The 26,690-nt window shown below is 42.6% G+C and overlaps 1 protein-coding gene across 1 annotated transcript in view; it reads right to left on the bottom strand.

The window, feature by feature from the left end:
- LOC144768429 (protein-glutamine gamma-glutamyltransferase E-like) overlaps positions 1 to 26,690 on the bottom strand; it is a 382,753-nt gene that overhangs the window by 260,402 nt on the left and 95,661 nt on the right. The window contains exon 5 of the mRNA XM_078652075.1: positions 18,346 to 18,474. Coding sequence (XP_078508201.1) covers positions 18,346 to 18,474 — 129 coding nt within the window. The remainder of the gene's footprint in view (positions 1 to 18,345; positions 18,475 to 26,690) is intronic.

Genomic DNA, 26,690 nt, shown 5'->3' with positions numbered 1-26,690 from the left:
TATATACTTCAGCTGACCAAAGAAAAGCTTTTAAATCTCGCCTGGGAGATTATCAGGACTGGCCGCCTTCCCTGATGCTAAACTTTTCAGTGCAATTTCTAATTCTTCCATCATGAGAGGACTATCCAATAAATCTCTGTCAGTGGGATCTAATTGATTAAAGATCCCCTCAAGTGTTTCTAAGTCAGTTCCCTCGTCCCCCTTTTGTTGTGTATAAAGCTCTGTATAATACTGATGAAGAATAGCTAACATCTTCTTCGAATCATGACACAACTCTCCTGTAGAATCTATTAGGCCCGCAATACGTCGCGAGGTTTCCTGCATGCGCAACCTCAGCGCAAGGCACCTCCCTGTTGCTTCCCCATACTCGTGACATTGCTTTTTATATGCCAAGTATTTCCGCGCAGTCTCAGTATTCCAGACCTTCATAATCTTCGCCCGACACCTAGCAACTACATCCTGGAGATCCGAAATATCCCCCCGATCTATTATCCCTTGAATCAGCTTCCCTTCCACTACTCTAAGGGCGGAATATATATCTCGCATTTCTGATTTAATTTTCCTTTGTTAAGAAATGCCATACCTCAAGACTTTACCCCTGAAACAAACCTTAAATGAGTCCCATACAATGTCTATACGGGCAGAGTGTGCATTAATATCAAAGAATTCTGCAATCCATTTAGCCATATGCCCCTTAAATTGATCATCTGCACATAACTTACGATCAAAGGTAAAGCCTCTTATTATGTGATCAATCCGTAAAGCTGGTATTACTAAAACAACAGGAGCATGATCGGAGGATATCCTAGGAAATATTGGATAGTCGCTCCAGTTAATAAATCTAAAGGCATGAAAAAAAAATCAATCGTGCCATTTTTTTATGGGGGGAAGAATAGAAGGTGTAGCCAGATTTTGTGGGAAACAAGTTACCCCAGACATCCACTAAACCATGATCTTCCAGGAAATTATAAAGAGCCTTAAAAACCCGTGGTTTGCGTCCTATATAATTTTGGGTTCCCATAATAATTTCTTGAGGAGTTAAATTGATATTAATATCTCCACATACAATCAAGGGCATTGCCCATGATGCCAATTCTAAGTTCAGACCCTCAAAAATCGAAGCCTCATCTAAATTAGATCCATAGATAGAACATAATGTGAATTGGCAACTGCCCAGCCTTAATTCTGCTATAGCCCAGCGACCCAATTTATCTGTCAGACATCGTCCTATTGAGCAGACATCCGGTTTAATTAATATCATAACACCTCGAATCATAGATGACTGTTGTGAAGCGGCAATCAGAGAGTACCCCAACTCCGCTACTAATTGTCGATTACTCCAGGAGAGATGTGTCTCTTGGAGACATACTACCTCGGGTTGTATGTACCAAAGTTCTGCAGCTACCTTCTTTCGTTTATTAACATTATTAAGCCCTGATACATTTAAGGAGCAGATTTTAATCCCCCTGAACATCATAGCAAGAAAGTAATAGCATACACAGATGAAAATTAATGAGCATTTTACCATAAATTTTCAGATTGTTTGGAAGCATTTTATCTGTTTTATAGTTCAACTCTCTTACTCTAACTGTGATTTGTACCCCATTTTCCACCCACCTCTGTGCCCCGACCCCCCACAGTCCCCCACCCATACCCCGCCCTGGCCACCCCCCTCCCCCTCCCTTTACTGAGGCATTAGGACTTATGGTCCTGTAGATGTAAAGCTTCCCGTACTTCCCCTGCCTTTTCTCACAAGAATATAAAAAAAAAAGAATTCCGTGATATACTATTTACTATTTAGGAGAAACAGAATCTTAACCGCAAAATATTACCTCCAGGTGCTCCAGTATGACTAAATAAACCTAAATAGAACCTAAATAGAATTCAAAACTCATTTGCAGGACCTTCATTTGTGAAAAACCGGGTACGTTCCTGAAAAATAACTTTTAACTTGGCAGGGTTCAATAAATAAGCTTGAGCCCCCTTAGCCTGTTATTGAGCAATAAATTGGTGAAGCTGCCAATGAGTCTCCATTGTATATCAACAGAAATCAGGCGTGGCAAAAAACTCAAACCCCACCCCTGCCTTTTTCCTATTAGGACGTGCCAGCACAAAAACCTCCCCTCTAGCTAAAATGCTATTGAAAGAGATCAAAAAGGACCTAGGCTTAACCTCGGCCTGACCAGGCCGGAGGCGAATATTAAAAGGGAATCTGTGTGCTCTGTCAATTTGCCGGTCCCAGTCCCATTTAGTGAGTTCCGGAAAGGCATTTTTGAAAAGTTCCACTATAAACTTGTGAGGGTCCTGTCCCTCTTTCCCTCCTGGAATCTGCATCAGTCACAGATTATTTCGTCAAGCCCTGTTTTCAAAGTCGGCCAATTTCCATTGTGTATCTTCTTTAATGTTACATAATGAGTCTGTCTTACTTTCTGTTGTGCCAATTCATCTTCCAAATTCGAGATTCTCGTTTCTGCCTCGGTGAACCTTGAGGCGAAATCTGCTTGAGATTTGACCAACCGGCGTACCGAATTCTGCAGCTTGCAACATGAGTTTTGCATCCATTGACTCTCCTCGCATGTCTCATCCCGATGGGACATAATGGACTGATATATCATTGATATGTTTAAAAGAGTTCAAGAGTCGTATCCAGTGGTATTTTCATTGTAACAGAATAGGTGTGATTATATCTTCCTTCTTGTTTCTCGATGGTTTCTAGGATGCAATATATCAGTTGGCAAATGTGATTGGCTTCAACAAAGTGGTTTGCTACTGTTGACTTCGGAGATTTAGTCCTGATATTGCTTTTGTGTTCGTTTACCTTGGATTTTGGATTCCTCTAAGTTTGACGTATACCATTCCGCATGGGTATTTTAATACGTAAATTATATTGCTTGAATCACATGTTGCGTTGACCTTGAGTTTGATGCTGTGACCTTTCATGGGATGTGAAATATGGGGTCCTGTGAAGACGTTATGCCAGTTATTACAGTTCCAATGATGGAGCAAGGTTGCACACGTAAAGCGACTTGCTTGTATTCAACCCTCTCGAAAATAATATTAATATACTAACTAACATGTTTTGTCATATTAATATTGCATTACTCGACATTTTAGGTATCTAGGGGAAGCTCGACAATGTGCTTTTACTAACTATAATCCGCTTGCAATAAAATGGCTGCTGCTGCGTGGGATTTTCTACTGCGCATGCATCTGTCACACTCACGTGTTATTTTGCTTGGTGGGAAACTTTTGCTTCTGCGCACTAGAACTAAGATGGCTGTTCTGTGTCCTAACATGCAAGAAGCTTGCATCGCTGCTTTGCTAATCTGTTCGTTTTGCCTAACCTTTAATGCAATAGTTTAAATAAAATAATGGGAATACAATAGAGAGAAGTGGTATACAGTGCATTCATTTTATTCTGTGTCTCTAAAACTGTTTCTTTTCTATTCTTGCATGTATCGTATTTGGGCCTAAATGTACCTCTGTACTCCATCTTGGAGAGACTGTGCCTGTGTGAAAGAAACCTCAAGCCACTGAAGCTGTGGCATTGAAACAGTGCCAAATATGACATGGATTGGGAAAAAAACTATGAGAAGAGAGATCTCCTCACCCTGCCAGAGGAAGCAGAATTGAATAAATTGTTTAAATGTCTTATTGTTACATTCACTACCGGGCAGAATAAAAAGTATATTGGAAGATAAAGTTATGGGAGGGAACATTTAAATACATGATTGACAAGTTACCTCATATCAATATGGTGTGATGACTACTCCTCGTCCTTTGTCCAATAAAATTGTGGAATTCACACATTTGCAACATTTGGGGGTGGTACACTGACCTGGAAAATAGTATAACTAGGGTAGGCTTAGCTAGTTAGATTGTCCGACTTGTCCGAATAGCTGACCTGTCACTGACCCAACGCACTCAATAGGTGATCGAGAGCAGAGGTGCTGGCGGAGCACTCTGTCAGAAGATTCGATAACCCAATCGAGGCCCTGGAGAGGAGTTTGATGACCCAATCGGGGTTCGGCTGTTAGCTGCAGAGAGGGGTGTGATGCTGGCATTGCACTTTAGCTGTGGGTGCCGGTCTTAGCCTGTGGCGGTTCTGAGCTGATCCAATTTGGTCCATAACCTGTCCTGATTCTGGTCTGCACCTGTTCTTTCTTGCTGGCACCTGCATTTTGGGATTCATTTCCTTTGACTCAGCCCATGGCCAGGGTTGGTCATCACACCATTTTAGGTAACTTTAAAGTGTGGGTTTGGCATTGTACTGTTTTCCCTTTCTCTACCCACCCTTTGTCTAAATGCTTGATGATATTTTCTTTCAAAAATAGTGCATATGTTTGTTTTAATCTTCATCATTCTAAATAGAACAAGAAATTATTGAGTTCATGGTTTCAAACATTTAAAGATTTACTTAGATAAAAGAACTTAAACATTTCTCGAGTTTGTGGCTGTTTATGAAATGCTAAATGTTATTATACTACCTATTTTCTTGCTAACTCCCTTGATCCTTTAGGACTATAGGTATCAGTGGCTTGGATTGGTAAGACAAATGGTACAGATCCTGAATGGTATAGATCCTGAATGGTATATGATCTAAAATCTAAATTGATTGAGTGTAGGTTTACCTGTTTAATATATACATAGTTATATAGGCCCAGGTGAGTATGTATCACCAACATGGAACTGTGCCTTTAAATGTTATAGGGAGGTTCTGACACTGGGCTGTTTTATAATTTCACCTAGGTTTTCCCCCCGGGTATATGCGAAGATAGGTTCCTCGTCATAGATGTGGTTGAAATCTGATTCAAGTCTTAGTACTGACCAATGTTTCTTTATTATTTTTTTGTATACCATGCTTTTTGTGGAGAATTTAGACACCACTGTTATGCGGTCCTGTGTGGGTTTGCCTTTGGGGATTAGTAATTCTTCCCTGGGTATGTTTTACATCTATTTTCTGCATGTTTTAATATCTGGTCAGGGTAAATTAGTGCTTTAAACCGTTGTAACATTTCATCAGTGCGATCAGCATTTATAGTGGGATCGGATACGATTCTCTTTACCCTTAATAATTGAGTGAATGGCAAATTATGTTGTAATGAGGATTGATGGAAACTTCCATAGTGTAAGTTGTTGTTTCTATCTGTGCTTTTTCTAAACAAGTCAGTTTCAAATCCTTTGTTACTCTTTGTAATTCTTACGTCCAGATATGTGATTGTTCATTCCTGAATCTCATAAATTAACTGTATTCGGTCATCTATCAAATTTAATTTGTTAAGTTCAACACTCAGTTGTGAGACTGAACCATTCCACAGACTGAAGATGTCATCTATGAACCTAAGAAACAGTTTTGCATGGGTTTTCCAAGCTGGTGTAGACAAAATATGCTCTTACTCAAACTGATTCATAAAGATATTGGCATATGCTGGGCAGGCACAATTGCCCATAGAAGCTCCGGTCTTCTGTAAGAACCATTAATTTTGCCATTTGAAGTAGCTATGCATGAGAGTGAATTGTAACAATTCCATCAGAAATATTTTTAAACCTTTATCATAATAAGTATGTAGTAAGGCTTGTTCAATGACTTCAAGCCCAGGCTGATGTGGTATTGAGGTACATAAAGATTTCACGTCTATTGTGCACATCACTATGATTTCATCCTCTGATATCCCTATCTGGTTGATCTTATTAAGAAAGTCTGTGGTGTCCTTAATGAACGTTTTCATGTTCCAGACGCTGAAGTCTTTAGTCTCTACTTGATCCTCTTGGTACCTCTGTTTCAACTTTTTTATAGAATTTAAATATGTTTTATTTTTGTGCTTCCTATACTAGTTTTTGCTCACCTACCTTTCTTCGCCCTTACAAAAGGGTATAGGTTTGATTTTTTTCTCTCTTTACTCATCCCAAAGATCCAACTGTTCTATGGTTGAGTTGTTATCTTGTCATCTAATGGAGCAACAATTTAACCCTTGATGTTGTGTGTTTCGGATCTGTTCGATGTTGCGCATACTTTGAGTTCCTGGGTGCTGTATCTTAGATCCACTGCATTTGTTTCTAAATGTGTTTGATCAACTTTATGCACGTTTCGAGTTTCTTCTAGGTTGCTTCCATAATTTGTCTTTCTTTTCAATGTAGGACCTATAGGCGCAGGCTACCCCTCATTTGGACCTTCTGAGGTTCCTTGATTTCTGACCCTGGGTCGTAATGGTCGTGGTTCTGTTACAATTGTGGTAACAGCGAACCGTAAACAGTGAGCTCAGCAAGCATGAGTGTTTCCGTCACGTTACATTGATGGATTCACTGTGTATTTGACGATTTCGTTCTGAAACCCTTGGGTTCCATTTTGTGCATGGCAGCCATTTTGTGGTTGCCCTCACATAGGCCTATGACTGTGGCTGAACAAGTCTCTGGGACACGTACACCCTAGCTTGAGTTTGTGCTGACTCCTGTTTGACCTGAAGTTAACTGACACTGCTGCCTGAAGCTGACCTTGCCAAACCAATTATTGCCCTTTAGCTGATCAAGATAGAGATCAAAGAGCAGGACATTGCTGAGTTTATGGTACATGCACACACCCTTCTATCTTGCTTCTCATCTGTTTCTGTTCCTTCTTTTATGGCCTATTTATGATTTGGGTTGAGGTCTTTTATTATGGGTTCTTGTCCGGTTTGTTAGAAAGAAGAATGTTTATTATGATTAATTTTGGGCTGGACAAACTGTAAAATGGGCTTGTCATCATGCTCCTGCTTTTGTCGTGGAAACATGCGAGTGGTCAAACTGTAAATAAGGAATGTTTGCCTGAAGCACAATTTTTTGTATAAAAAGGGATGGCTTGCTTTGTAAAGTTGAGCAGTCTCCTGAGAACATACACCATGTTGTACTTCTAGGATCTCTGTTACTGGCTGCAGCTAATAAATTTGATCTTTGACGTCACCAAGAAGTACCCCATGTCTCTGTATTCTAAGACAGGTGGTGCCCAACGTGGGGCGACTTCAGCGGTACCGGTCCAAACCTGAAGATCATGAGGAGCTTCGTGTGAAAATTCTGGAGGAAGGCCTGCCACTTCATCGACCCCTGTATGTTGTCGTGGTCCGAAAGTCTTTGCTGCGAGGTTCCCCGCTTTCCGACAGCTACGAAGGACTGCTGCCCTGACTGTCGCCCTGTCTTGGAGCCCTTAGACAATTTGTAAAGCGAGACGATAGACGGGTCTTCTGGTGACGTGATCGATACCTCAGTTAAGTATGAGTAGAGCGTCTCCCAGTCCTTAGTTTTTGGGTATCCCTTGGGATCTTTGATTTGGGACTTGCAAGCTCCAACGCCGAGGGACTCGTGTATTCACGAGACTATCGTATTCGATATTCCCTTGAAGTTTGAAGCTAGACTAGTGAGTGAAGATGCCTGGTCTTAGCAGACTTGGAAAGTTATTTTGTTGCGGTTGTAATAGGGATTCCCGATTGGAGGATTCGTGTCCGGTTCCTCCGATTGGAACTCCAACCTATGAGCTCTATTTGAAACATGGCGTGGGCCCCATCACGTATAATGAAGTGTGGATTCGCTACACTAGAAAGGACGGTGTCCTAAAGTGGACCCAATATGGTAGTTATGACACGGAGATTTTAGATAATTTAGAAGTTAAACTCTTCAAGAAGAAAGCCTGGCCGGCGATGTTTGACTGTTTCCGCCTCTGGCGAAAGGAAGCCAAACAGAAAGAAATTAAATTAGCAAAGAGAAATAAAAGAGAGAAGGGTATTTCGATAATGCAAGCTGCTATACAGTTTAAAGATAATGAAGTAGAACAAGCGAGTGAGCAGTTGCACAGGCAACGTAAAATGGCGATTGATAAGTGTAATCCAGCTTTGCCACCTCATCAGCAAGATGCGACGAAGGAACTTGAGGAGGATCCTTTGATGTCCCATTTGTTGAGGTCACCACCCCCTTATGTGCAGAGTGCTACAGCACCTCCGCAAACTTTAGTTGCGGTTATTGGACAGCCGCCAGCTCCCCTTCAGTTGGCTCCTATTCCTCTGGCGCAGCCTTCTCAAGGGCCGCCGACTTTGCTACCTGCTCCGTCTCCAATTCTTACGACGTTGTCTCCTGTCTTTGCTACTTCTTCTGCTACCGCTCCTATATTGGTTTCCTCTCAGTCTGCCTTGTCTCCTGTCCTTCTGTCAACTTCTCCTTCTGTTCAACAGAGGATGACTGATACCGTTACTGGTCTTCTTTCCCCTCTCTTTGGGTCACTAGGTATGACCCCTGTTTCAGAGCGTAGACAATTACGTAGCCAATTGCCTGGTCCCGACGAGCGGACAGTACTGGATCATTTGGCACGTAAATGGGTTACTAATACTTTGAGATATGATTTAGAATCTGTTATGGATGTCTTCCGTCAATGGGAAGCACCGAAGCAGAGGTATGTTTTTGATGAAATGTGTGCTTTCCTTCGTGAAGAATGGGAAGATGGTGATTTGGGACAGACTCCGTCTGAGTTGTTCCGTGTACAGTCCGAGTTTGCGAAGGGAACTATAGTGGGTCTCGATGTTGAGAGAGCAGTTGCGACATTGTTGTCGTTTAGGAGTAAGTCTCCTTCTCAGCCGTTGTTTGAGCCTGATCCTTCTGTTAGGAGGAAAGTGCGACAATATCCAATGAGGGAGGTTCCTCCGGTGTGGAAAGAGGCCGTTCAGGCCGATGTTAATGCTGGTATTCTTGCTGCGCCAGCCCATTTTCAACGTGTTTGGGTACATGTTCCATGGAAGCGAGCTGAAGTTTTGGCTCTTAAGCAGACTTTGCCTGACCCCCGTAAAAATCCTGCAGGGTATTATAAGGAATTATCACAGACTGCAGACTCAAGTATTATGAATCTAGCTGATATAGACATGTTGTTTGGAAATGTGGTTCCACAGCCTTTATGGGGATTGATTCGTCACACGGATCATGCGCTAGAGTTAGGTGACACCTGGGTCAATATTGGTGCTGCGGATGGTCGACAAGTTGGTGGTGCTAAACCTGAGCCTCTAGTTGCAGAACTTCCTGGTAGGATCGTTACTTATATGAAGACTTTAATGCCTGCTATGCGAGTAAACTGGGACAAATTGTCTGCGTGTAAGCAGAAGAAAGATGAAAGTGTGTCTGATTTCTTCACTAGGTTTGATGAGACGTTTATTGACCATAGTGGTCAAGACATGAGTACGGAAGGTGGTCAAAGGTTGTTTGTTGATAAGTTTGTGCATAATTTGCTTCCCGAGTTGTGTACTAAATTGAAGGATTCAGAGAGTTCTTGGGCTGTTTCCTCATCAGCACAGATATTGGCTACTGCACAGTACTACGAAAATAGGGATAAGGATGAGAAGGATAGAGCAGACAAGAAGACTAAAGAGTTGAAGACAAAGGTTCTTTTGCAGCAAGCGTATCCGCCTCGTAGTAGCCAACGTGATTATCAGCAGCCTCAGCAGTTTCAGAGAAACTCACAAAGGTTTGAGCCTCCTCAACCGCGTTTTCCTATAGGCCCTAATCAGTGTGCCTATTGTAAAGAAGAGGGCCATTTTAAAAGTAGTTGCCCAGTTCTATTACAGCGCACAAATGGTGTTTCTGGTGTGAGAGGTCGAGGTGTTCAGCAAGCTTCTAGAGGTAGGGGACGTGGTGTGTTCCCCCAGAATGCGCGTTCCTTTCCTCCACAAAATTCAATTAATTGTTTTGATCAGCAAAACGGTGCGTCTGGTAGGACGACTCAGTACTATGCTGACGACTACTATGTCGAAGGTGAGAATATGGACGGTAATGATTGCTAGGACAGCCATAGACAAAGAGAGGCAGTTGTTTCAGTTCCAGTAGATCAGAGTGGACCTTATGTTGAAGTGATCACATCAGGTGTGTCAGAGCCTATTCTGTTGGATACTGGTGCTGCAAAGAGTTCTATTATGCACTCTAGACTCCCTGGCGCACCTTTGTCTGGCTTAACGAATGTTTCAGTAGGTTTTTCTGGCACCCCAGTTAGAACCCCGATTTCTAGTCCTTTGTCTCTTTCTGTTGGACCTCGTGAATTTGAAGCACCCCTTATTCTGACGACAGGTTGTGGTGAGAACTTGTTGGGATTGGATCTGTTGAAAAGGTTGTATGCGACGTTGTATTGTTCTCCTTCGGGAGTACAGCTTACATTGGGTAAGAAGTGATCTCTCCGATGTATTTGTCGAAGGATCAACTTCTGACAGAATTGTCTTCTCTCCCTGATACTCTTTGGGCTACTGATCCTAATGATGTGGGTCTTTTGGAGATTCCACCTTACGTTGTAACGCTTAAATCAAATGTTAAATTGCCACGCATTCCCCAATATCGGATTTCTAGTGATGGTGAAAGAGCGTTGTTAGCGATCATCTATGATCTAATTGAGAAAGATGTGATTGAAGAGACGAGAGGTAATGTGTGCAACAGTCCTGTTTTGCCTGTCTTGAAACGCACTGACTCTTCTCAGCCACCCATTTACAGGTTTGTGATCGATCTTAAAGAGGTTAACAAAATCGTCGTGCCACAGTTTCCAGTTGTCCCGGATATTACTGCTTGGTTGACTTTGATTCCTGCTTCAGCTACTTGGTTTTCAGTCATCGACTTGAAAAATGCTTTCTTCAGTATTCCAATTGCTGAGGAGAGTAGAGATATTTTTGGCTTCTCTTTAGGAGGCCGAAGCTTCCGGTTTAAAAGAGCTCCTCAAGGCTATTGTGAGAGTCCTTCTATCTATAGCCAGGCTTTGAAAGGTCAACTTGATACTCTTGTGTTGCCTGCTGGTGCTGCTCTTATTCAGTATGTGGACGATCTGTTAGTGGCCGCTGATGATGAGAAAACTTGTAAAGAAGCTACTCTTTCTTTGTTGCGATATTTGTCGGACTTGCATCATAAAGTGTCACCTTCCAAGTTGCAGTATTGTTGCCAAGAGGTGACCTACTTAGGTCATCTCTTGTCAAAGGAGGGAGGAAGGTTGACCCCAGAACGAATTCAAGCGATTGCGCGAATGACTTTACCAAGTACACAGAGAGAGGTGCGTGCTTTCTTGGGTATCACGTCATATTGCAGACAATGGATACCGAATTTTTCTCTGCTGGCCAAACCTCTGTTGGCATTGACTTGTAAAGATACACCAAATCCCCTCCCGTGGTCTGACGATTGTCAGAAAAGTTTTTCGGAATTACGTGATGAATTGTGTTCGGCTCCTGTGTTGGGTACCCCAGACTATAGCAAGCCGTTTAGGTTGTATGTGCACGAGAGAGAGGGATGTGCGTTGTCAGTGTTGACACAATCTTTTGGGGACAAGCAGCATCCATGCGCGTATTTCTCGTCAACGTTGGATCCGGTAGCTAGAGCGTTGCCGAGTTGTTTGAGAGCCACAGCGGCAGCAGCTGTTTCCATTCGACAGTCTGCTGGTTTGGTGATGGATAATACGTTGATTGTGATGGTTCCACATGCAGTGGATACCTTGTTAAACAGGACCAAGACACAGCACTTAACTAGTGCTCGATTGTCAGGTTATGAGTTGACACTCTTAGCGAGCCATGTGCATATAAAGAGATGCAACACGTTGAATCCAGCTACGTTGTTGCCGATTTCAGTGGAGACAGATGTTTCTGTACAGCATGATTGTTTTCTTAGGACAGAGGAAGAAACGAAAGGGAGAATAGACCTTAGGGACACTCCTCTTTCAAAGTGTGATGGTACCTTATGGGTAAATGGTTCGTGCTTCAAGCTCCCGAATGGTGATACGACTGCGGCATATGCTGTTACGAATTTGCATACGATTGTTGAAACTACACGTATCCCACAGAACTCAGCTCAAGCAGCAGAGCTGATTGCATTGACAAGAGCGTGTGTGTTGTCAAACGGGAAATGAGTGACTCTGTACACTGATAGCCAGTATGCGTTTGGTGTGGCTCATAGTTTTGGACGATTGTGGAAAGAGCGTGGGTTTCTGACTTCGCATGGAACTAATATTCAGCATGGTCAGTTGGTAAATGAGCTTCTTGAGTCACTTACTTTGCCGTTGCAAGTCGTGATCGTGAAATGCAGTGCACATAAGAAGGTTACCGATGACGTTGGTCGTGGTAATGCGTTTGCAGATGAAGTTGCGAAAGAAACAGCAAGGGATGTGATGAGTCGAATGTATGTTGCGAGTCCGGCGAGATGGGTTCCGGATAAAGGAATGTGTGAAGATACGATAGAGAGTGTGAAGTCAATTCAAGCTGAAGCTACAGAGAAAGAGTTGAGCGTATGGAGAGAGAGTACGGGTAAATTGGATTCGAATGGTTGTTGGGTTGAGTTGTCAGAGCATCAGCGATGGTTGTTACCCGATGCGTACGTGCTGGCAGTGGTTACAATGGCGCATGGAATGGCTCATATCAGTACGAAAGGGATTTGTAAGTTGTTGGCTCCAGTATGGCAAAATGCTGGAATTCCTAAGTGTGCAGAGAATGTGGTCAAAAATTGTATGGTTTGTCTGATGTACAATCCTAGCAAGGGAACTCCAACTCCAGCTGGTCAGTTTGCGCCTCCGACGTATCCGTTCGAGGTTTTGCAGCTAGATTTCATCCACATGGAGAGGTGCAACAATTTGAAATATGTACTCGTGGTTGTTTGTGCCTTTTCAAGATGGGTAGAAGCATATCCCCTGAAAGATAATACTGCCTTGTCCACAGCTAAAGCCCTTGTTAAGGAGTTTTTCCCTAGGTACGGTTTGCCGAGAATGGTCTGGAGTGACAATGGGAGTGAATTTGTGGGTCAAGTGATGAAGAGAGTATGTGATTGTTTAGGAATTCGTCAGAAATTCCATGCTGAAAATCACCCCCAATCAGCTGGTTTAGTTAAGTGCTATAACGGCACCCTTAAGTTGAAATTGGCCAAGATACAGGGGAGCTCTGGTCTTAAATGGCCTGATGCTTTGCCATTAGCACTTCTGTCAACAAGGATGACTGTACATTCTCGAGTGGGACTTAGTCCTTTTGAAATAGTTTTTGGTCGCCAGGCAAACATATGGGGAGTGCCGAGGCCGACGAAATTCAGCGAGATTGAATACCCTGTATTGCTTGACTATCTGTATGATTTGACGGCTAAATTGCGTGTCTTACACCAACAGGTTCATGACACATTGCCTCAGGCTTCTGAAGATCCAGGACACGCCATCGATCCTGGCTCCTGGGTTTTCGTGAAGAAATTTCAGCGGACAAAGAACGATCAGCCCCGTTGGACTGGTCCCTACTTGGTGCTATTGTCTACGCGATCTGCAGTACGAGTGCAAGAGAAGAAGAACTGGATCCACGGCGTGTATTGTAAGAGGGTTTCTTTGCCTCTGCCGTACGACCAGTGGGTCCAGGGGGGCATTCCTGATTCAGAAACTGACACTGTGCCTCGTTTGATCATTTTACCGATGCACGTTTAATTGGGACGAGTTCTGGGCGTGAAAGCGACAATCTTCTGCAAGAAGCTGTGCCACCGTCAGTTCGACTGGCACTACTGAGCCTGAACTTTTATTCCGTGACCAGACATTGCCAGATAAAGGCCGTTATAATTTACGACCAAGAGTCATGGAACAAATAAAATAAGAAATTTTCCTTTTTACTATTTTTGACGTTCAGCCCTCCCATCTGAGAAACTTTTTTGGCCGATTTTTGTTTTTCGAACCGCCATCCGGGTTCAGCTGTAGGGTCGCGGTGCAAAGACTTGGGAGTGCAAGCCGAAGACATAAGGTTGACGGTTCTGGTTGGTCCTAGGGCGTTCCCTGGACTGACAGATGCATTCCTTAGCACGGAAGACCCAACCGCCGCGAGCAGCACGGTTAGAGGAAGGAGTTTTTCGAGATGGAGAGACCTGTTGAAGAAATTAGTTTTAAGAGCAAAATGTGCCGAATTATGAGTAGAAAGTGTTTTTTTATATTATGTCTTTTCATGTTACTTAGCTTGATGATGTTCTTGATGGGATATATTATATTCTCTTTTCAAGTGACGTTTGCACCCACTACACAGCTCATACCTTCTTCTACTGTTTCTTCGCATTCCTTTCATCCTCTGCCTGAACATGAGTCCATTAGGAGATTGGAATTCGTTAATAACTCCTTTGTTCAGCTTTTGCACCAACACCAGCTAGTAGTGAACATGACAAATTGTTGGGTGTGTGGCCTTATGCCCCATACTACCGATAAAGGTATTCCTTACCTGGTCCTGCCATTCAGCTATAATGGTTCCGTGTGGGCATACAGAACGATGTTCATCTATGCTCGTGAAGTATACCCCCTATGTTCTGTGAGAGACAATCCAAAGAATAGTGCTCTAGTTAAGGGAATAGTCGATATGATTGAAGTCGCTAGTTCCTATGAGACTATCCCGAGAGATGAGACACTAGCGTATATTGGATGGAACGTGACCGGATATGGAGCTAGTCTGAGTAAGAACCAGCAAGCGAAAAGATCCTCTCCGATTTGGATTGTACCCCATCAGGGTCATCTTTGTCTGCAAGGTAATGGCAAGAACCAGAGAGCTCAGTTAGGGAAGAGTATCTGCACTGAGACGTATGTTTTTGTGTCCCAGACTTCCCCATCGTTCCTAGCAGCTAAGGGTACCTATTTCGTCTGTTACGATAGAGCATACACATGGTTGCCCCCTGATTTCTCGGGTACATGTTTTGTCTCATTCCTGTTGCCTCCTACGTATACAGCTGCGGCAGATTACCACAAGACGAGAGTTGTTAGAGGTGTCTTCAGTAAGGAAGATACTGCAGAACAAGAATTGGGAGATTTTCTGAAGGGTTTTCTGCCGTTTTGGGGACCTATGGTAAACAGCAGGAACATACGGCAATTGACGAGAGTGGTTGAGGCCACCATAGTTGAAACTGCCGGTGCCCTTAGCAACTTGACTGCTGCGCTCCAGTCGGATCGCCTTATGACTCTTCAGAACAGGGTTGCGTTAGATGTCATACTTGCAGATAGAGGAGGGGTATGTAAATTGATTCAATCGAGCTGCTGCGTTTTTATTCCAGACAACGCTCCGACAGTGTACCAAGCCATTTCCAAGCTACATAAGATCTCCGAGTCTGTGCATGTGGATGAAGGAGATTGGCCGTTGATGGGATGGTTTTGGGGATTGTTATCCACTTGGGGATGGAAGATTCTGATGGTCAGTGGGGTGGTATTAGCTATCCTTTTCCTGTTCTGTCTTTGTGTACAGTGTGCTCCTGCTATATGTAGCCTTTGTGCTACCTCGTGTGCAAGGAGACCTGTATCAAGGGACGTGCTAAGTAATAGGATGATGCTACAGCAACATCTTGATGATCTGATTAGTATAGACCTGGATTCAGATTGACGTGAGTTTAGGTCATTGCCTATGTAAGGGCAAACGGAGGGGCTGAGGTTCCGTGAATTCTGACCCTGGGTCGTAATGGTCGTGGTTCTGTTAAGATTGTGGTAACAGCGAACCGTAAACAGTGAGCTCAGCAAGCATGAGTGTTTCCGTCACGTTACATTGATGGATTCACTGTGTATTTGACGATTTCGTTCTGAAACCCTTGGGTTCCATTTTGTGCATGGCAGCCATTTTGTGGTTGCCCTCACATAGGCCTATGACTGTGGCTGAACAAGTCTCTGGGACACATACACCCTAGCTTGAGTTTGTGCTGACTCCTGTTTGACCTGAAGTGAACTGACCCTGCTGCCTGAAGCTGACCTTGCCAAATCAGTTCTTGCCCTTTAGCTGATCAAGATAGAGATCAAAGAGCAGGACATTGCTGAGTTTATGGTACATGCACACATCCTTCTATCTTGCTTCTCATCTGTTTCTGTTCCTTCTTTTATGGCCTATTTATGATTTGGGTTGAGGTCTTTTATTATGGGTTCTTGTCCGGCTTGCTAGTAAGAAGAATGTTTATTATGATTAATTTTGGGCTGGACAAACTGTAAAATGGGCTTGTCATCATGCTCCTGCTTTTGTCGTGGAAACATGCGAGTGGTCAAACTGTAAATAAGGAATGTTTGCCTGAAGCACAATTTTTTGTATATTAAGGGATGGCTTGCTTTGTAAAGTTGAGCAGTCTCCTGAGAACATACACCGTGTTGTACTTCTAGGATCTCTGTTACTGGCTGCAGCTAATAAATTTGATCTTTGACGTCACCAAGAAGTACCCTGTGTCTCTGTATTCAAAGACAGGTGGACCCGGAGACTTTGGGCGTTTCCCCTGGCGCCGCTGGGTTCTAAAACCCGGTTCTGTTGAGTTGAAACTCCATTTCATATACATAAGACCCTATTACAAATAGATAAGTTTACAATTGATATCTTACTCTTCCCTAGGGTCTCCTTGCTTGAGTCCTTCCTTTTTTTTCTCACAAAAAAGAGACTCCTTCTACCCTAAACACTGAGTTCCATTTGTCTCTTGTTGGGGTTGTGTGACTGGGAGGTGGCCTCTGTCTTACAAAGATTTATATGTCATACATTGTGTCATGTTCATTCCCTCCTCGCAGATGCAGGCTTCAAATGTTAGGTAATATTTTTGATATTTATGATGTGGGTCCGGTCGGCCCCTGAACTGTCTTCTCTGTATTCCTACATGATTCACAATGTGACTTCTGTCTCCTACAGACTTCCTGGGGTGATTAGAGGTCATGAGGGTCTCTTGGTTTTTCTTGGAACTCTCAACATCTCGATTTGTTTTTTTGCTTCTGCCATGTTCCTTACCTTGGCCCTTTCTTCCACCTCTGCTCGGCACTAATATGTATAGTAACAATGATGCTTCTCCTTTTTGGCTTGCTCTGTTTATTGTCAGGTGTACTCCCTTGTGGCTGCAATCTCTGGGTTAGAGACCAATCTCTAATACCTCTCCCTTATGGCTTCTCACAATGTAATATCCCTTAATACTAAGGGTGTAAATCATCCAGCGAAGAGAACCAACATTTTGGATTATGGTAAAAGTCGCAGTGGGGACATTGTACTTTCGCTGGAAAACATCATTTACTTTAAGGTAGCACTCCTTATGAGAAGGGGATGGGTTTCTGATGTTTCATGTTCGGAAACACAAGGGAAGCAGAATGGTGTCCTCACTCTTATCTCCAGAAAGTCGGGTCTCTCAATAGTCACAGCGGAGCATGATTCAAATGGACGTTGGCTTCTATCCAGGCTGAATATTAATGGGCAAGATCTATATGTAATGATCATTTTTGCTCCTAACATAGATAACCTGAATTTCTGGATCTTTCTTAATTAAAAAACTTTCTGGGGCATGTTAGCAAGAACCTTGTTAAAATTATTGCAGTTTTAGCGGCAGGAAACTGCCGCTAAAACGGCGATAATGGGCTTGCTAATATGCATCATAGAATTCCAATAGAAGCCCAGGTTAGATGTGCAGGACATCTAAACTGGGCTTCTATTGGTATTCTATAACGCATATTAGCAAGCACATTATCGCCGTTTTAGCTGCAGTTTCCTGGCGCTAAAACGGCGATAATTTTAACGTGGTTCTTGCTAATATGTCCTGTTATTCCCCAGGCTGCTCAATTGATCCTAGGTGGTGATTTTAAATTTCTGCTAGACCCAATTCTTGATTGGTACACTGCTTTTCAATTCAGACCCTCTAGAGGTCACAGGCAATTGATTAATCTTTGCACATCACACCATCTACATGATGTTTGGAGACTCCATAATACCAAAGGCAACAATTTCACCTTTTTCTCTCCTCCCCACTCTAGCTTTTCTTGCATTGATTATCTTTTAGTTGATGCAGCTCTGCTCAAATCTACTGCTGATCCTAAAATTCATCCCATCCCTATCTCGGTTCATGCTGCCGTTTCTGGGTCTATTCAAACTGGATCAGAAAACACGGTCCTTCAATATGGGGACTGAATTCAGAAATTCTACAGAGTGAGTCTGATGTTTCAGACATTAGGAATGAGATTTAATTATTTTTTAGAGACAGGTGTTTTGGTGAGACCAAGACACCCACAGTTCTAATTATTAATCCCCGGTGCGATATTTTAAATAGGTGAGACCCAAAAATCAATCAGTTTGACATGCTTATCCTGGGAGGAACATGCCTATATTACTAGAGGTGAGTGCAAATTTGTAGTATGAAAAAATGTTCTACAAAAGCTCAATATTCAGTATGTTATGCCCTCTGTCGCAAGATTATAGTTTAACTTATCCCCCAGTAAATGAATGAAGTAAGATTTTACCTCACTGACTAAATGTTACCCTTTCAGGCCAGGATCTGCTTCTAATTGACCATCCAGCAGCTCAATCTGTTGCATCAGATAGACTACATCAATACATCTAGTCAGGTACACAATAAATAAAGGCAAATTTTAAACAATGACAGTAAAATTGTTCTCACCATAGCTGAAAGCACCCGACAGATGTAGACCGGGTCGCTTCTGCGGGAGACATCCTTAGCTGGATTTCGACGGTGGTTAATGCTTCGGTCTAGGATGCTAAGACAGATGTCAAGGATGTTTTTGCCAAACTGTTGAAAGAAAGACAAAATACATATCATACAAATGTAACCTCTCTGCATACATTTCTCATCTATTACATTTTCCGATGGGAAGTCACCACTTTGCCGTAGGGAAACATAGGTTTCTATGACAGTGAAAAAGGATATCAAGTGCTTTTGAAATGGATCAGGGTAAACGTAGATTTGAAAGGTATTTCTCCCTGTCTCACTGTGCTGCAAATACTGCAAGGTTCTAATGTTCAACTAACACTGCTGCGTCATGGCAAAATTCAACCAAACATTGTATGTTGCGTGTGAAAGTGCAATATCCAACTACTAATATGCAGTCATACCACCAAAGATTTAGGAATGTCTCTCTGACTTGAAGCTGGAAAAGTTCCACTCTCACTGCTCCATGGATGCTAAATCAGTCTGTTCCATTATTGACAGCGACCTCACATTCAAAATTCATATTGTATGGAAAATTAGGACAGTCTGGTCTTATGCTCTTATTCTTAATTCAGTCGTTTTTAAAACTCCATCTTCCTATTTCAAGCTTCAGAACTGCTAGCTAATCACTGGTTCACTTGCAACTGGTTGGTGACAGACCCCTAAGCACCAGCATCCAGAAATGTTCAGAGGCCTCAATTACATCAAAGATCTTGAGAAAATTCCCATACTTATGAACCTGCACTGGCTGCCTCTTAAGACCCATGTCTTAATTTTGTCCTGCATCACCACCTACAAGAAAAGCAGTAAATACTGGTGCACTAGTTTATCTTTTTACACCAATATACACAATACATCACTTAATCACACTTAAGATAATAAAGGAGTAGCCATCAAGTCTTAGTAATCCATGCCTCTCTTTTTTTAAGGAATCACAACATCATTCCCTCTTACTCATGGTCTCATTGTGCAAAGTCCTAAACTGGCACCTACCTCAGCACTGTCCACACACTTACAATCATTCTTCACTCTGCCATTAGGTTCAGTGGTCCATTCCACACCAGAAAGACTACCTACATACACTCATAGAATGGATACAGGACAGTTAAGAATGCATGATGGGACAGAACTAAGGTGATTGTTCTGCAAATCCATTTAAAAATGAAGCAATTGAATTAGAACTTCTTGATTTTTGACGTTTTTTGCTTAATCTTAAGTGTATGATTACTCTTCTTGTGTCTGCGAAAATGAATTCCTTTTTCTAAAAAGAAATTACGTCACTATTGTAGAGTACCCAAATCATGAGAATTACGCAATAATTCCCATTGAGAAGGCTCACAGGTCTAATATCACATATCCGCTTATTTTTGATAAATCAACTTTATTGATTTTTGTATATGGTAAGGAAACAGGTGAACAAAACAGTTAGCGCAGACACTTTGCTTTGAGACATCTTAAATCTACACCTCATACCTCGGGTAACCTTCCAGTTGCCTTCCAACTCACAGTACACCCACTATTACCTCAGATCCCAGAATATTCTGGGGTCAAATTCTGGCTTGATAAATTTGCTGTTGCAGCTTTGCACACCAATCTATCCCCATCCGCTATTCAGTCATGGTAGGGGGGTGTAAGGATTTCTACTTGCATTGGATATCTCATTTGGTCATGACTGTGGCCACCCCAACCATAATACTTTTGCACCAGCACGCACCAAGGTCCTCTAATAAGCCCATAAGGACCTCTCTGACTGATAAAACAACCAGTACGTTCAGGACTTTGGACAAGTATCCTCTGAATTCCCAGCCAAACCTGGCTGGCATCTCTGGGGCACCACCAGACCATATGAAAGAAGTCTGCCTCTAAGTGGGCTCACTGAAAGCAAATGGGGTAGGGCATCCCGCCTGATTGCCAAATACAATGGGATATGAGGTAAGTAACATGCAAGTAGTACAGCTGGATCAATCAAAACCAAAAGAAGATGGCAAATTCTCAGGGCCCTCGCCAGTCAGCATCTTCGAAGACACCAGCCCAGATTTCCCACTTCTGCTTTAGGGAGGTAAATTTGCCAAAGGCATTAATAACAAACATTCTGTATATTTGTGATATTGCACCCTGTTACATTTGACCCACTAGAAGTTTGGCCTCAAACTAATTATGTTTGGGCAGTTCTGTTGTCAACGTCAGATGGCTAACGAGTGCATGGTGAAGCTGCAGATATTTATGGAATTGGGTTCGGGATGGGGATAAATGAGTTTGATAGACTGGAAATGAGCACACATATTCTCCCTATCATATGTATCCCAGCATTGTAATGACAATTCTGTCCCTTTCCACAAAGTCTTTCAATTGAACGGTGTGGTGCAGCCATTTCCCCTGCCATAAAGGAGATAATTGTGTCCATTTGTTGACCCAACCAAGAAAAAGTAAGACCTCGCGCCAGCTCATGAAGACTACCCTAGTGACTGTTGGGAGATACATAGGGATTGGAGACCTGTAGAGCATTCTTATTATATTGTTTAAGCCTAGGAGGGAAAGTTCTATTCAGTATGCCGGGTCAACCCAGCGTCCACTCAACCAGCCATTTGTAACCAATGTTTAGGCAGCACAAGGTTGGCCATTCCTGTCCCACTGTCATATACTGAATGATAATATTTGTCCAGGGCTATGCGGGGAGAAGCGTTCATAGAGGAGAGTTTTTTGGATCCAGTGATTCAGGATCCCAAGAGGAATGATTTGGAGAGTATATAGAAATTATGGACTACTATCATTTTAAGTAGGACCACTCTGTCGACAAAATAGAGTGGGATCTGTTCCAATCTTTGAACGTCCCTTTTCGTTTTATTAACTAGAGGGGGGAGAGTAAGGCTCCACATCAGGGACAGACCCAGAGAAATGTATGTGCCCCGATATTGAAAGTTTGGTCTTTTAATAAGGAAGCTAGTTTCCACGGAAGTGGTCGTCCAATCATCCTGCAGAGGAATTAGAAGAGATTTACTTCAATTCACCCGGAGACTGGAGGCCTCTACATATAACGCTAGAAATTCCAGACTGCAAGGCTCTGAGATGCGTGGATTGGCTAGGAAAAGAAGGACATCATCAGCATAAAACATGATCATTTATTCTATCCTCATGTCCCAGTTCCAACCCTGCATCCCAGCATCACATGTTATGAGACTTGTTAGGGGTTCTATAGCTAGGGGTGAAAAGATGCCCGAGACAACTCCATTGAATTGCACCAGAGCAGAGGGGTGTGAATACAGAAGCTTAATCAAACCCTAAAATCGTTGTCCAAAACCCATGCGTTCACAAACTTTTGCTAAGGAAGTCTAGTCCACATAATCAAATGCCTTCTCGAAGTCACTAACAGAAGGGCACAGGGGTCTCTTACGGACTGGAGAATTGTCAGTGCCACATGCATACGTCATATACAGTGGTGGGTACTGCATCCTGGGATAAAGTCCCATCTGTCTGGGTGAACCAATGTAGTCAAGACTAATTAAAGTCTGTTGGCAAGGACCTTGAAAATATCTTGATCGTATTATTATTCAAGTAGATCAGCTGAAATGAGGCACAGCTGGCCCACCTTACAGAGAACCACAGTCGTGACCACAGTGAGTTCCAGGGGAAAGCCTCCTATGAGACTGCTTCTGTGTAGAGCTCATGGAGCTAGGGAGTGAGGGTCTCATGGAACATACAATTAATTGAAGGGGGAAGCCATCCGGTCCCAGTATTTTGCTGATTTTAATATCTTGCAAGACTTCCTCTATCTCTTCTAAGTTGAAATACTTTACTAGATATGCTTTAAGGGAATGCTAAGAGCATTTTCATATTCTCTATGGGGCTGTGGGTGTTTAGCATAGAGTGTCTGATAATACTCAACAAAGACAGCTGTGATTTCCACAGATCTGCCCCAATGCTCTCCCTTGGGGGCTGAGATCTCATAGACTATTCTGGAAGCCATCTCCCTGGAGTCCAACCAATTGTATAGTTTCCTATTTTTAGTCTTAGCTCCATATTTGTAGACTCGCCTGGTCGATGACATTCAGCATAAAGGGAACTCGTCCAGGGTGAGGACCTCCTATGTCTCTCCAAGGCAGCATTGTTCCAGGCTCAGGATTTGGGCCTCAAGAGCAGTCACTTGATGTAGCTTATCCTTCTTTCTCTGCGCCTGACATAGTTCTTCCCCAACACGCTCATAGTGGCCTTGCCTGCTGCCCATAATGTACACACTATCGCACTCCAGCCTGATAAAATAGTGTTAGACCTGACATCCTTGGTGTGGTTCCCCCTCAAACCATCTGCCTACACCCCCTTACTTTGCTGAAGTTGTTTTTTTGGCATTGGGCTCTGTACATTTTACTCCTGCTTGAGTGCTAAAGTATGTGTGCTCTCTCCCTAAAACATGGCCTGCACCTAATTGGCATACTTAATTTACTTATAAGCCCCTAATAAGTGGTACTACATGTAACCAAGACCTGTAAATTAAATTATATTAGTAGTCTGCAGCACTCATTGTGCAACCCACTGTCGTGGCCTTTTTAAACATGCTCAGGCCTGCCATTGCGGGCTGCAATGCAGTTTTAAAATGACATTTCGATCTGGCACAAAAAATCTTTTTCTAGGCCTAATCCGTATATTTTTAATACTTATAAGTCACCTGTAAAGTAGGTCCTAAAGGCTTATAGGGCATGGTGAATGGTATTCAAAAATTAGGACATGTGTGCTTATGTTTTGCATGTCCTGACGGGGAGAAAAACTCCCAAAGTTTTTTTTAACTGTTGTACAGCATATCTCTACCACAGACTAACACTGGGTTACCATATAACACACAGTTCGGACTCACTTCAGTTCGGGATAACCTAGACACATGCTGTTTCCACTCAAATTAATTGTATTTGAAAATTCTCTTTCATTGAAAAGTCAGAATTCAGGTTACAAATTTGAAAATGCCAGTTTTAGAAAGTTGGAATTTGTCTGCCTAAATCAACTGTACATGTCTGCCAATGTCTAGGGTCACGACTGTGAATTGCTCTGCTGTTGTGGTTTGTGTATTACTTCCAGACCGTGCGACAAAGGAATCCCAGGTGTGAGAGGACAGGATCTTCCTGACAGGATGGCTGGGTAGGGGCTGTAAAATTCCCTGATTGCACTTCAAAGGGACCTACCTGCAGCACACACACATCTTTGTTACCTTAGACGGTTTGAAACTAGGACCAGGAGTACTAGGTTTAAAAGTGGGACCTTTAGAATCTCTCATAAGAACACTGCTGGACCTGTCGACAATTCAGAAGGAGTACTTTACTGCTGCCTGAGGAAGGAGGAGTGCCCGGCTGACTGAAGATGGAAGATTGGACCACATGCTTAACTTGATTCCGGCTACCCAGAGTGACTCCAAGGTTCAGTTGAGCATCAACCTCCTGTGTGACCTACAGTGAAACAAAATACTTCAACAGGCTTCCCTGCAACTGCCCAGCTTAACAGTACCCACTTGTACAGCCTGGCCTGCCCGTGCCCTGCTGCTAGCCTGAACTGGAGTGAGTACTGACCCCAAGAGGTGCCCCTAAAACCTGGACCTCTTGCTGGCATCACGGAGAACTCCGCCAAAAGAAAAGGTGAAATTACAAAATTGTTGGGGTTCTGGCCACCACAAAGTGACTTTTTCACACAGAAAATAGATAATCCTTAATGACAGATGATGCGAAGCGTCAGCTGGATAGGCCTTTTGCACCGACAGCAACCATCTACGATGACCGGCAAAGTGGACCTGCACTATGCACCTGCAGCGACCGACCGCAATGATCAATCAATGAGAGGCTACAACAATAGTGGTCTCTTCGTGATATAGCAGCAAGTGTCCATGACACTCAACCTGCTCCTCGTCCGACAGGCTACACATCGTAGCCCTTGCCATTATGAATGGAACTCTTGGGTCCTTTCAAATGTCCTTTGAATGGACACCCAGGCATCTTACTCCAAGAGGAACAATGCACAAATGTTATTTTTATTGTCTTGCAATTGGATGGACAAGGGGTGGTACCAGATTAAAACTGTCTGACAACAGGGCAAGCTCTGTGAACCCACATGGTTAAGTTGGCATGAGACTCCTTTGACCATGTTGGGAATCCTAGCGATGGTGTTTTTCAAGTTAACTTCTGGGATGGCCTGTGCAAGAAAATAAAAGAAAGAGCAGAACGAGAGTGAGAGTTCTGCTCTTATAGTATTTTGGGTCAGAAACAATCATTACTCTAATACATTTATAAACTTGGGCTATCACCACCTGGAATTCAGAGAAGAAAAAGACTATTGCTGCATTACCCCAGTCTGCTTCTTAATGTAATAAAGACTTAATTTTTGAATCCTCGGCTTACGGCCAGAGAAGCTGGCAAACTGCTATCCCATGGGAAAAAGAAGGTTGCAGGTTTGATCCATAAGGGCCATTGCTATGCCAAAACTTCTAACAGGGCTTGGAAGAAGGAAGATGATCCTCGGAACAGTGAGGAATATGCTGCTTTGGCAAAAAGCAAAAAACCCAATTGACACTGGACTTTTGGTGTGGTGCTAAGGAGAGTGGTTAAAAAACTTGCATCGCTGAAACCTGTGGCGTGGTGTTTCAAGACAAGCATCAGATCAGAACTCACAGAGATGTGTGTTGCAAGTTCTGAAGATAGCATTAATTTACTTTTTTGGATATAGACAGTTGCTGCAAATGATTAATACTATGTTTTTCAAATGCAACATTTACTTCAAAACTGTACTTTATACAAATCGTTCTCTGTTGGGCTTTGCCTTATTTAATGCTAAAAATAAATGAGCTGCTAGCCATTAGTGAATGTTTTATAAAGCATAACTAGGAGTAGAGAAAATGGCAGAGCTACTCACTTTTTGTATTTTTATTAATTAAACTGTTTTCCTTTTGCTTACTAAGTTGGATTTAAAATTAATTTGATCTATTTCATTGCTTAACAGTGATGATGTTTTGATGATGATTGTCTAGACATTCTTTTTCTCTGAAAGAAACTTCTTGTTAAAACAGAGGGGCATATTATCAAGGACAGGCGATACATTATCGCCGCTTTTATCGTCAGGAAACTGCCGATAAAGCGGCGATAATGGCCTTGATAATATTCTCTATCAATTACAATCGAAGCCCATGTTAGATGTGTTCACATCTAACATGGGCTTCGATTGGAATTCATAGAGCATATTATCAAGGCCATTATCGCCGCTTTATCGGCAGTTTCCTGCCGATAAAAGCGGCGATAATGTATCGCCTGTCCTTGAAAATATGCCTCAAAATTTCCAATGGTAAACCCATGTTACCTCTAAGAAATTTGTTTTTACGTTTTAGGCAGTTGGTTGGTAAACTTTGTGGGAGCTCAGCCACATCTGTTAACAAGACAGAGATCCTCTGTCTCTTATTTATCAATATCTCTAAGTTCTGGAAACCTTCCATCCAGTGAACCCTTCCACTTGAGTTCCCATCCTCCCATGGTAACCACCTCTTCCTCTTGCCCAAATTACTCTCTGATTATTAGAGTAAGCAATTAGATTTATATTCTGATTGTCCACTCTGGTACATGTGTACATTTAGTTTGCCCTTTTATCACATGTGGGGTAACCTCTCCCTCACTCGTATTTCTTGCTCTGGCCCTTCTTAGTCTGGTCAAATCTATTCTCTAGCTATGCCCTTCCTTCCAAACTGCTTTCTCATCATCATCATCAAAAACTTTACGTTGATCACTAAGATCATAAAAGTGCAGCACAAGAATGGCAAATTATTTAAAAGTACATAAAAACATTACAAAAACATACTATTAAATCCAAAGAGTAGCAGCAATTGTACAATAGAAAGCCCCTCAAAGGTGTGGGAAATAAAACAGAGAGAGCTATTGACATAATGCATCTTAATTGCAGCATAGGGAAGGGGGAACCTACGAAAATTAGAAGCACAACATATACACTATCAACTAATACAGATGACCCTACAAGCCATAATAAAATGTAGACAGAATACTAGTTGCAGGGTAGGGTAAGCATATGTGCCTCTGAAACAAAATCCAGTAACTAATCTTGATACATACACTATGCAAACTGATAAAGGATAAAGATGCCTAGTGAGTGGCCACTAGAGTCCAATACAGGGAGCAAATACCTTTGTATGGGGGAGGTTTATGCAAGCTTCCATTCCTGGGCTCCCTCCATTTATGACAATCAAAACCACAAGAGTGCCAAATTCCTCAGCATGTACTGGGCTATATCTGTGGAGGCTGTTGTTGTAAACATTTTAAGCATCT

This window comes from Lissotriton helveticus, chromosome 7, assembly GCF_964261635.1.
Source record: "Lissotriton helveticus chromosome 7, aLisHel1.1, whole genome shotgun sequence".
Lineage (NCBI taxonomy): Eukaryota > Metazoa > Chordata > Amphibia > Caudata > Salamandridae > Lissotriton > Lissotriton helveticus.
This window is presented reverse-complemented; position numbering and strand designations above follow the sequence as displayed.